Here is a 12,292-nt window from a genome sequence, read left to right as displayed (position 1 = left end):
ACGAGTTCCTTTTTTCGAACTCATAGTTTCCCATCCTTTTCTTCGCCGGTACTCCACGTGTGGATACGGAAGAACAGAACTTTCAGACACACACACACACACACACACACACCAAACAGCAACAGACAAGAAAGTATCTGTGCATCATCATCACAGCAACGGCGGTGGGGCACGGAGTAGTCCAGAACGAGTTCCTTTCCATCCCTCACCATTCTCTGACGAGGTGCGGGTGAAACCACGAGAACTCAGGCCAAGTATCGGAGGGCGGGAAAGAAAATGTGTGCGCTACATGAGAGGTTCGAAGATGCACACCCTGTCATTGCTTTGCGCGACCACCTGCCTATTTTGAGGAGACTGCTCAGCCCGCTTTCTTCAACTATTTCACATCGCGTGACGAGTAGCTCATGCATCTCTCGTTTACTTCGCACTTGGATCGCATCTCTCAGCTCTCACCCCCACCCCCTCTCTCTGCACCACCTACACGGGACTCTCCGCACCCACCACCCCTCATATCAACCTACCTCCCTTTCCTCATGTGGGTGGGTAGTCCTTTGTGTGTGTGTGTACATATAATATATATCTTGTGCTTCTCGCCACAGGTGCACTTGCAGGCACGTGTGGCTCTTCACTTTTTCTTTCCCCGCTTGTGGTGCGCTTGCATATTTACTGCACCCTTTTGCGGTTCTCATCGCGCACTCACAAGGACGTGCGACGCTACTCTGGACACAAGCCGTTTCTTGACCTCCCTTTCAAGTACGTGTCTCTCGCCCTGCGCCTCACATCGTTCCTTCATCTATTTCCCCATCTCCTCCGCTGTTGGCGCTCGTTCTTCTTTGCTTGTCCTGCGAGGCCTCTTTCGTCTTGGCGCAGCCCTTATTCGACGAGTTCCTCAACTCCTGCACGCGCATAAAACACACGTAAGCGTTCTTTTTTTTCTACGTATAAAACTGCTCACGGCGAGGGGCACACCCCCTACCTCCCCACACACGCGAACACGCTGTGATTGACCCCCTCCTCCTCTCCTTGTTTCTTTCTCCATTACCTTCGCTCTTGCGGCTCCTCGACCGAGAGGTGCTTGACTCTCACTCTCTCCTTCCTCCCTGTGCACGTTTGTGCGCGTTTCTGAGCACGAGTGTCACTTGCCTCACAGCTGCACGCACGCCCACTCACTATCACGAACTTGGCTGCGCAGGGAAGCAGGAGGGACACAAGCACAAAGAAGAGATCAAGCGGAAACGCAGGGGACGCGCATGCACACAAGAGAGAAGCCTGATCCGCCTTCACAAGTACTACTTCACATAGGTCGACTCGCCTGCCATTTGTGGCCATTTTTCCGTCCCGTCCTTTCACCCCCGCCCACCGGCTTCACAGGCGACGTCTAGCAGAAGCGTAGGTTTTACTAAGCAAGAGGGGTAACACGGATAAGTTCACACACATAACAACGGACGCCCCAGCCGCACCACGACCAGCACGAGCATCACCGACTCCCCTCCCGCGACCCTCTCCCTCCCCTCTTCGATCTCGCCCTCCCCCAGGGACTGAGAGAAACACACGCGCCGGCTTGCCTCTCTGTCTTGCGCTTGCTCACAGATACTTCAGCAAGACCCCCGTTAAACAGTTGACCTTCTGTGCCCTAGGAGGCGAAAGAAAGGCAGGCTTTGGCACTCCACTTGTTCGCGCTTGTACTCACGTACCCCCCTTGTCCCCCGCCACAGTGCGTTCTAAGCGACAGAGCACGTCCCTGCTCCCTCTCCTCCTCTTACACGCTTGTCAGCGGTGCTGTGGCCCGGCGCAACTTCAAGCGCACACGCACACACTCATACACACTTCCTCTCGTGTTTCTTTGTAATTTTCCTGTCTCTCTCTGTGTGTGTGTGTGGCTTCGTAAGCGCGTGGCGGAGCACCGGTGGGTGCGTGAGGAAGCGAGTCTTCAGACGAGAGCGCAAAACGAAAACTGTATCGTCATGCAGCGCGGTGGCGATCGCGCTTTAGGCACCCGTATCAGCAGGGGAGCAGGGATAGCCATCCTCCCCCTGCTGCGCAGTCGATGGATCGCTCTGAGGCTCAGCCAACGGATGTGCTGGGCCCGATATCGCACAACGCAGTCGTCACTGCGCTCTTGCTGTGTACTGACGCTGTCCCTGAGGCGGTCTTGGTCAGTGTCTCCCTGGCCATCATCGCTACGATGCACAGCGGCCACGTCGTCGTCGTCGTCGCTGCCTTCCTCGCGGGCCTCCTTGTGGTGCCCTTGCCGAGGTGCAACGGGCTTCCTTCGCGGCCGCCACACGTCCCCTCTACTCCGCCCGCAACACCATTTCTGTAGCTCTTTCTCCGCTTCTCCATTTTACGCATCGGGTGCTCGCTACTGCTCATCTTCCAGCATTTTCGGCCCCACCCGCACTTCTCTCGGCTCTGGCGCGTTGAGTCGTGCATTGAAAACTGCAAAAGCCTCAGACGGTGGTGAGGGGACCGACATGGTAGCCAGCGCCAACATTGGGGGGACGCCGAAGCGGATCAGGAAGGTGTCAGCGGCGCTCAGGGCGCCAACCGCAACGGGGAAGAGGAAATACACTCGAAGGGCCACTGCTGCTGCACCTAAGGCAGTGGCTGACACCGTTGACAGCGCCACCGTGGGCGCATCTGCATCGACCTCCTCCGCCTCCGGGACTGAGGCGAAGCATCGCCCATCGACGCACCAGGGTGGCGACAGTGCCTCGGGCACGGATGCTCATGGCACCCGAGACGAGGAGGAGGAGGTGTACAGTGGGCAGTATGAGTTGTCGCCCGAGGAGACGTACCGGCAAACAAGTGAGCGCCTGCTACTCCCCCTGAACGCCGTCCGATTTGTGCTGACACAGGCGAAGGAGGGCGCCACGATCCCCTTCCTTGCGCGGTACCGGCAGGGCGAGACCGGCCGAATGGACGAGACGCAGTTGCGCCTTGTCATGGATACCGCCAAGGAGGTGGCTGAGGTGCACCGCCGCCGCCAGTTCATGCTGCGAAGTCTGGAAAGTCGAGGCTTGCTGACGCCGGCGCTCCAGACGGCTCTCGAGTCCATGGTGCACGTCAGCCAGCTCGAGGATGCTTGGGAGCCGTACAAGGAGCGTCGAACAAGCCTTGCCTCGCGCGGACGCGCTGCCGGGCTAGGGCCGTACGCCGACGCCCTCCTCCACTTCAATCCCGAAGACCCCGATTGCAAGGCGCGCCTCGACGAGCTGAGCGCGTTTGTGCGTCGCACTGACGAGGGGGAGCGGTTGCTGACCGCCATTGTCGCCGAAGACGTGCAGCGAAGCGAAGAGCTGCGGCGCCGACTTGGCGAGTACTGCCGTCACACGGCGCGCCTGTCGTCCACGCTGATGGCGAAGCCACGCAAGAAGGCCGCGAAGGAGCTGCATGAGGAGAGCTTCGAAGCGCTGCGCAAGCACTTCGCCTACTACGACAACAAGTCATGGTCAGTCCAGCGCGTCGCGGCGCACGTTGTGCTGGCGCTGCAGCGCGGCGAGGCCAAGGGCGCGCTAAAGGTGGACACGATATCAGGCCCGAAGAGCCACGGGTTGTTCATGCACACCGTTCGCGAGCAGTACCCCTCCCTGAATCGGCTGCTATCGTCGTCATCGCCTTCCATGCCCACCGCGGACAGCGCTGGTGCCTACTCCCACGTCTTTCGTGATTTCGGCTATGAACGGAAGATTGTGCATGCTGGCTTGCAGGCAGCGTACGACCACCTCGTTAAACAGGCGCACTTTGCGATTCGGCGAGACTTGAAGAAGAGCGCGGAGCAGGAGGCCATCGTCGTGTTTGCGCACAACCTGCAGCACATGCTTCTCCAGCGACCTCTCTCCCGCTCGCGCATCTTGGCGATGGATCCTGGCTTGGCGAACGGCGTGAAGTGCGTGGCGCTGGACGAGAACGGCGCAGTTGAAACTTTCTTCACCTGCACACTCATGGACGAGCAGAAGATGCGGCGCTACGTCATTCAGGTGGTCGAGTCGAGGAAGTTGAACAAGGTCGTGATTGGCAACGGCACGGCATCTGGCCGCGTGACGGACTTGATTGCGGACCTCATCAAGCAGCAGAAGTGGACAGATGTGGAGTTCGCCGTCGTGAGCGAGGCGGGCGCGAGTGTGTACTCAGTGTCTGATATTGCGAAGGAGGAGTTTCCCAACCTCGACGTCATGTACCGTGGCGCGGTGAGCATCGGCCGTCGCGTGCTGGACCCGTTGAGCGAGCTGGTAAAGATACCAGTGCGCAGCATGGGCATTGGAATGTACCAGCATGACGTGAACGAGAAGGAGCTGATGCGGGAGTTGAGCTACGTGCTGGAGTCCTGCGTTGCCAAGGTCGGAGTCAACGCGGCCAGCGCAAACCGCTACGTCATGGAGAAGGTTCCTGGCATTAAGAAGAGAATTGTGGACCAGATTGTGCTGGCGCGCCATGCGAAGAAGCTGCATAGCCGCGAAGACTTGCGGCGGGTGCCGGCCATGACGGAGAGCGTCTACGAGCAAATCGCAGGCTTCTTCCGCTTCCCTAACTCGCCAGAGCCACTCGACAACACGAGTATCCACCCCGAGTCTTACCCGCTGGTGCGGCGTCTCGTGACGCTGTACACGGCGGGCCAGCTGGGGGACGGCGAAGCGATGGCCGAGAAGCCGGGGGACGCGGCAGATGGTGCGGCGACGGCACTCGGTAACGCACGCATCCGCCAGCAGGTCGCCCAGCAGCTGGAGCGCATGTCTCCCGCTCAACTTTCGAGCTTGGCCTCTGAGAAGCTGTCTTGCAGCGTAGAGACGCTGGAGCTGTTACGCCAAGAGCTGCTTCACCCGGGCTTGGACCCGCGCGCTTCGCTGCCGCATGCCGGACTAATGCGCCGCGACGTGTACGACGTGAAGAATCTCCGTTCCGGCGAACTGCTCTCCGGTGTCGTGCAGAGCGTCACAATGTTTGGTGCGTTCGTTGACTGCGGCCTGCACGACGCTGTGCTCTTGCGCGGTGAAGGCGTGGATGCGCTGCAGGTGGGCATGTACCTGGACCAGTGCATCCGCTTTGACTGCCTCGACCACTTGCAGCGTCCGCGGGTGCTCTTGGTGCGCGCTGCTGCTCCTGCCGCCTCTGGCGACAGCGCAGATGGCGGGAAAGGATGTGCGCTGTCGGCCGCGCCTCGACGGCTTCGGCTGGAGGCCGAGGACGTTCTCGGCAGAAACGGGCGAGGCTTCGTCAGCCAAGCTTCACCCGACGTGCAGATCTACGGCTCAGTGGCGAGCAGTGCGGAGGGGGATGTGACAGCAGCGGCGCCAACGCTGACCGCGCGGGTGATGCGGGAGCGCAAACGCCGCGCCGCGGAGGCGCTCGGTAGCGCTAACGGCACCGCGGCGACCGGTGCGATGAGGGCAGAGGAGAGCAGTCAGGCGAACCGGACATCTCGGCAGCACCTATTCCACTCTCCGGCGGGGAAGCGAGCCCGGGAGAAGCCAGAGACGGATGCCCTCTTTCGCCGCGCGCCGCGGCGTGTGGAGGATGTCGTCGTTGCTTCTGCTGCCGCTCGTCCAAATTCGACCCTGTCCTTGCAGTCGCCGAAGTGTCCCACCATAAACGGCGCCTCCACGGAACCGCCTGCAAGCGCTTCGCAGACGTCGAAGCCGACTGCTCGGAGAGTAGACACGGGGGATGCCAGTGACCAGCTTGGTGCCGGCGGTGACGGCGGTGACGGCGGCGACACGGTCTTCTTATTTTGAGATGCGTTGCGCGGTGTCGTTCAGGGCTGCTTCCGGGTTGTGCTGGAGGCGCTACGCCTTCTCTGTGCTGTATTCTTTCGCTTTTCCTTCCTGGGTGTGCCATTACCTTTGACTGGTGGTGTGCTTGAGAGCGAGTGAGCCCGTTGCTGTGTGCGTGTGTGTGTGTACGCTGCGTCCAACACAGAGCAGCGCTTGATGCGATTTCTGCCGTTCGAGGGCGAGGCAAAGAGGGAAGGGGAAGAGAGCGTGTGCGTGCACATGCATGAGGTGGGAAGGTCCGATAGCTGCGCTAATCAGCTCTCTGTCTCGCTCGGTTCAGCCTCGGTGCCGCTTCCTCTTTTCTCTTTGCGGTGCCTCTCGTGACGCGTCTCTGCAGCACTGAGCGGCGAGATATCGACGAGCCAGCAAGAGGGAAGGAGGGCGGCTCGAGTAAAGGATCGACATACACGTGTTGGTCTGCGAGGTACTCGACGTCCAAGCGGAAAAGAAAAAGGGCCACACGCACACACAGACGCACACAGACACACATGCGTGCAGGGGAGCACTTTCAGCTGTGCTCATAGCATGCGTGCACGCGTGCCGTTTCTTTTTTTTTTGTTTTGTTTCTTCGGGTGACCTTTGCCCATTCCACTTTTGGTCATTCGAAAAGCAAAGTGGGGAGAGGAACAGACCCGTGCATGTGCGCATGCGTTCTCTCTCTCCATCTACTCCCCCTCCCCCCTCTCCGTCCTTCCCGCTTGCCTCGGCGCAGCGCTGACCCACTCCCTGGCGTGTGTGATCATCCAGTGACATAACAAGAACAGAAGCAGCGTGCACTGATAACTCCAACCCGAAAGTAAGCGCGCTGATCAACATTAGCTGCGTGCCTGTATACTTACCTCACCATCCTCGTCATTACTTTTTCGCTCTCACGCTTCTCTTGGTGCTTTTAGCCGCCGAGACCACACGCGCACCGCGTGCTGACAAGACCGCTCTTCTTCCTACACATCGAGTTGCGCAGCGGACGCGTGTTCTCTCTCTTCGTTTCTCGTTTCGCCGCCGTTGCCCGCCTTAAAAAAGACCTGCTCGAGAAGCCGACGTTGGCGATACACTTGGATCCTCATGATATGCGCCGCGGTCGCGGCGGCGGTGGCCGTTGAGGCTGCGATGAGGGTGAGCATGGAGGGCGTGGCAGTGACCGTGATGGCGGCAACATGCGCGAGTGCCACAGCCGCGAGAACTAGGTCATCGATGTTGCCAAGGAGAACGCGTGAACGCTGGCGAGCGCGTCAGACCCAGTCGAGACGAACTGCTTTCCGATTGATTTCTCTGAAGGCGAGCTCCACAACTACGCCAGGTCCTACGAGTTCTCGGAGAGGCGCAAGGACACTATTAGTGCTCTAACGTGGCGACATGACGGACGCTGAGGCCACCTTCACGGCGAACATGGAGCAGGTGCTTGCAGGCTGGGACACGACGACGGTGCCCGCGCAGCTCCGCTCGCACTTCGGCATGCTGAGAGTTCTCACGACGATGCTTCCACGTGAGGTCAGAGGCTACACTGGCCTCAGCAACGCCTCCTACGGCTTTTCCACGACGGTGTATCGTATTCTCTTCGCTGATGCCGATCTCTACAGAGCGGTGGACTCCTTGTGGAGCGCGAACTGCTCCTTCGGGGCATGGCTCGTACACCTACTACCTCGCGCAGAAGCGTGCCGCCTCCCTCTCGCTAATGGGCCTTCAACAGCTGACGCATAACATGTGCTTCATGTACCCGAACAAGCCAGACACGCTTCCGTTGCCATTGCCTATCAGCTGCGCCTACGAGTACCCGCGCAAGTACGACTCGCTAAAGGCATTGAGGGAGCTTCCCAAGAGTATGCATGCCACGATGCACGACCTTTAAGGCGACGCGAAGCGACGTGCAAGGGTGGGCAAAGGCCGTGACGCACTTGCTTCCATGGCGGTGTGTGCGTTCACGCCTTGCCCACCCCCGTAAACTTGCCAAGCTTTCACTGTCATCGGTGACACTCATTCCTGTTGCACACAATTTTTTATCGTATTCTCTTTTTCATCGTCTAACGCCTTTTCATATCCGCTTTGAAGGTGCTCCGCGCGTGTCTGTCTGTGTGCACTCGGATGAAGCACTACCTGCTCTCGCAGCCGCGCACAGCAGGCGGGTCGCCACGTCGTGCATCCCTCGCGGCGGCACCCGGGCCCACCCACCAGTAGGCAGCGTGAGGGCCGGGCGTGGGATACGCTCGGGTCGCGCACACACCCCGCCCATCACATGGACGGCACAGGCGCGTGCACGGTCACAGGTCGCCCCGACGCAGCGCCATCCAGGGCCCGGCCGCCGGCATCCGTGGGGATACATCGCCCTGGCCACCCCTACGCCATAGATGCTTGGCCCTGTCACCACCAGGGGCTGTTCAGCACTGGCAAGGATAGAGCGAGAGGGAAGGGGGAGGGGGGGGGGGCTGCTCGGCCTCCCAAAAGAGAAGGTGCGCGGTGGACCCTGAGATGCCACGCACGGAGATGCCCCTCATCGTGCGGGGAGATGAGGCGAAGAGGGAGAGGAAAAAATGGCGCTGATAAAAAGGAAGCGATCGAGTCGGAGAAAGTGATGCTGCGAGAGGCGGGCAAGGAGGGAGGCGACTGCATCTTTTCTTTTCGCTTCTTGGGACGCATGCCGCGCGAAGTGGATGCTGCGGCTATTCGGTAGCACTCACATGTCTTTGTGTGCATGTGCCTGCACGCTTTTCCTTCTCGACCTTCCTCTCTCTCGGGGGTGGGCCTAAACTGGGTCACCGACTTTACCTTACATTTTTTTCTCATGCTGATGGAGGGATGGTCGTGGGATATGCTTACAAAGACACGGTTATAGGCACACCCGCACGCGTCGACGGTCGGCGCTCCGTCGTCTCGCATCAGCTCTTTGAGGGCTTTTTTCGTCGTTACAGCACCACGTCAACGACGTAAACGACAAAAAAGAAAGGGTAGAGCGAGCCTGCAGACACGTAGGAGCACACACACACACACACACACACACGCTGATGAGAACATCACCACTGCGCACTCCTGGCGTTGGCCGGTGAGGATAGCTGATGCTGCACCGCGAGCGAGGTTGAGCGCGCTTTGCGCACCGACCTCATCCCCTTCGCTCCGGCGCATGCCCACGCCGCACAGCAGGCGAGTTTAGCGTGCTTTATGGCGCGGCCGCTTCTCACGTGAGTCCCTTGTGTGGGAGAGGGTGGGGTGTGTGGGGGCTACACAGGCTTGCCTTCTCTCTGCTGTGTGAGCGTCCTGCTGGCGAATGCTCAAGCCCACTCGTAAAGCCTCCTCTCTCTTCTGCTTTCCCCCTTACCGCTTCTTCACTGCATCCCCTTCATCACTGCTCCCACCCACTCGTCCTGATCGTCGTGCGCTTGTGTGCTGTATTTGCTCTGGCACTTGCGGCGCATGCATGCAGTGAAATCGCGTGCGCGTGTGCACGGATATCCGCGTGCGCAGATTATCGGCCACTCATCCATCCATCATCATTACTCTCTCTATTTTCTTGTATGCGTGTGTGTGTGTGTGCGTGAGTTTTGCTTTGGGCTTTTCTCTCGCTTGGGTCCTCTTTTCCTTCTCTTCCCTCCCCTCTTTTCCGTTGTCAACCTTGGCGCTGCTGGTTAGATTTCTTTTTTTTTGTGTGCGTTCTTCTTGTATCATCAGGTCGTTGCACCACCCCCGCCTCCTCCTCTGGGCCTCTTCCGTCGTTTACCCGCCATCGTCACAGCAGCTGGCTGCGTACGCGTGCAGACGTCGCACAAGAAAGAGGTCGGAGGACAGACGGCAACGGAAAAAAACACACCAAATAAGTCGGCGTCTCTTTTTGCCGAATATTTATTTATATATATATTTTTTTCGAAACGTTTTTCTCCTGCTGTGCTCTAGTGTACCCTTCTTGTTGCTCGCCTTTTCTTCGCAGCATTGCAGCTGCTCTTGTGTGTTTGGGTGTGTGTGCTTGCAAGCTTGCTTTTCGACTTTCTGCCTCTCGGCGACCCTCCTGTGTTTCTCTCTTTCTGATTCGTATCCGTCTCTGTCTCACTTGCCCCGTGAGCGCGGTCTGGCTTGTTCTTGGAGCATCTGAAGAGACACATACACGCACCGTTGATCCAAGTAATTTTTTTCTGGTCTGACTCCCTTCACCATGTCTGAGGGCGAACTGCGGGTGTACTCATGGGAGGAGATCGCGAAGCACACGAATGATGACGACTGCTGGGTGGTGATGTACGACAAAGTGCTGGATGTGAGCAAGTGGCTGCAGGAGCACCCTGGCGGCCTCGACCCCATCAAGGACATGGCTGGCATGGATATCACGAACAGCTTCGAGAGTATTGGGCACTCGAGCACAGCGTTGGTCAAAAGTAAAAGCTTCATCATCGGCTGCGTGGACCCGGAGGAGTCGAAGATGCGCAAGGAGGCCGCAAAGAAGGCGTCAGCCCCGGCCCCAAAGTGGTCGGAGACGAAACGCGAAGAGCTGCGGCGCTACAAGGGTGGTGAGGGTATTATCCCGCTGCCCGTCCTCATCGGGGCGATGGTAGCCATCCTGGCTCTTCTCTTCTATCTGTTGAAGTGACGCAGCGCCGCATGCGCATGTGTGTAAGTGCTTGTGTGGGCGGAGCGTTGAGGTGAGAGCGAGAGGCATCCGCTTTCACCCCACCCACCCACGCTGCCATCATCCATAACACAAAACTGAAGAAGTTGGAACCATCAACGTTATCAGGAGGCAGCAGAAAATGTAAAGAAACAGGACGAAGGGACGGAGGGGGGGGGAGGCTGTCATTCCTTATTCACCGGAACGCGGTGGACTTCTCTTCGCTTCACGCACTTCGCTGTATATCTGCCTTCTGCCTTTGGGTTTGTTTTCCCTATCTCGGGCAGGGATGAAGCGGCAACGGTCTAGAGCGAATGCCGCGCGCTGGATGGACGGCCGAAGTGCAACACACCCAAACGTATTGAAGGGCGCACGTGCAACAGATATGGCCGTTGATGAGTGTGGACAGCGGGAGCGTCAAGAACAACAAAAAAAAAGGAATCTCAGAGAAGGAAGCGGAAGCGAGGAGCATGCGTGTGTGGTCTTTGAGTAGGAGTGGTCTTAGAGGTTCTTTCGTTTTAGTGTGTGTGTGTGCGTACCTCTGGAGCTGAACCCTGCACTGGCAACTCTGGTGAAAAGCACAACAACAAAACGAGTGAACGCGAAGGTACCGCTTCACAGAGGGAGCCATGGAGTTGAGCAGCTGCCAATACTCGCAAAGTAGTTCATCACGGTGCGCTGCTGACTCATAGAATGTGGGGAAGGCTGCGGGAGAGAGGCAGAGATCCATGTATGAGCGCCAGCTATGCGCTGCAGGCTCACTCGCCGGATACGCATCGCCATCTCGATCCCTCTTTTACTTACTTGGCGGTGGAAGCACACGTTCAAATGTTTTGCTCGGCTTTAATGCTGATGAGTGATTGCAGAGGACGCACAGGATCGCGACCCTCTTCCGTGGCTCCTCCCATGGCTCCTGTTTCGCTTTCTTCTGGACTCCAGGCATCCAACATTTTGCGCAGACTCGCACGCATTGGGACGAGTCGAGTTGCCCAGCTGGCGGGACACTCCGCATTGTTTTCTTCTCTGATCGCCTATTTGCGGTGTTCTCCATCTATCATGTGACTGTTTCCATCGTGACATGGAAGGGGGAGAAGGGGGCGGGCTCGAGCTTCCGGGGAGGGAGGGGGGGGGGAGAGGAGTTGAATGAGACGGAGCGTTCGCAGAAGCATTCGGATGCACGCACGCAACCCACACGCTCTACGAGCATCGTAGAGGGCTGAGCGAAAGGGAATAACACGCAGCCTCTCGGGAGGTGGTGCGTGTATGTGTATAGACGGCATGCGCAGTGGGTAGAGAGCACCGGCGAGACCGGGCCCACGCCTCCGCGCTGCCCCACTACTTAATGCCTGAGGAACATTAAGCTGTTATGTCGACGCTTTATTTCTTCCGTTCTTTTCGCACTCCTGACGTTGGACGTACAGGGGGTGATGGCGCGCGTATCGCAAGAGGGAAGGGGTGGGGAGGGGAGTGCCGCAGCGAAAAAGAAAAAGCGGACAACGCGGTTAGAGCGAGCGAGCCGGACGCGGCTGCGTGGTTGTCGCTGGGCACGCACACGTAGGCGTCTCTCTGTCCGTGTCCCAAAGGCAGCTTCTCCGCTGTAGATACTTCTTTCCGTCTCTCTTGTTTGCCTCCTTTCGCCTTGTAGACGCCATCATTCTCTCTCCCGGCTCCTGATGCTTTTCAAAATGCTCTGCGCCTCTCACCCTGTCCCTCGACGCCATGGCGCCGCTGCGCCGCCCACGCCTGCACACCCCCCGCAGCCACGCCGGGAAAATACCCTGTGCGCGTTTCGGGCGGGAGGTGCACACGCCGGATGGAGGTGTCGCCACAACACTTCGGCAGCTCTCATGCGGGCATCGACTCTCGCGTTTTGCGAAGTTCTCGCTTTTGACAGGCGGCGCGGTGCAGACAGGCATCAGGCGAGGAGCGGCGGCGATGC

At 58.7% G+C, this 12,292-nt stretch overlaps 2 protein-coding genes and 1 pseudogene across 2 annotated transcripts, besides 1 other annotated feature; all 3 read left to right on the top strand.

Annotated features, from left to right (window-relative positions):
* Nucleotides 1-2,474: 2,474 nt before the first annotated feature.
* On the top strand, nucleotides 2,475-5,732 carry LDBPK_110510 (transcription modulator/accessory protein, putative; the record flags this gene model as incomplete). Its single annotated transcript, XM_003858979.1, has 1 exon — nucleotides 2,475-5,732. One exon carries the CDS (start codon nucleotides 2,475-2,477, stop codon nucleotides 5,730-5,732), a length of 3,258 nt encoding a protein of 1,085 aa, XP_003859027.1.
* Nucleotides 5,733-6,833: 1,101 nt separating this feature from the next.
* On the top strand, nucleotides 6,834-7,115 carry LDBPK_110500 (annotated as a pseudogene).
* Nucleotides 6,834-7,115: a sequence feature.
* Nucleotides 7,116-9,906: 2,791 nt separating this feature from the next.
* On the top strand, nucleotides 9,907-10,335 carry LDBPK_110490 (cytochrome b5, putative; the record flags this gene model as incomplete). The annotated part of the gene is made up of 1 exon (XM_003858978.1): nucleotides 9,907-10,335. The coding sequence occupies one exon, from the start codon at nucleotides 9,907-9,909 to the stop codon at nucleotides 10,333-10,335; it is 429 nt and encodes a 142-aa protein (XP_003859026.1).
* Nucleotides 10,336-12,292: the final 1,957 nt, after the last annotated feature.

The sequence above is a fragment of the Leishmania donovani genome, chromosome 11 (genome assembly GCF_000227135.1).
Source record: "Leishmania donovani BPK282A1 complete genome, chromosome 11".
NCBI classification, from domain to species: domain Eukaryota; phylum Euglenozoa; class Kinetoplastea; order Trypanosomatida; family Trypanosomatidae; genus Leishmania; species Leishmania donovani.
This window is presented reverse-complemented; position numbering and strand designations above follow the sequence as displayed.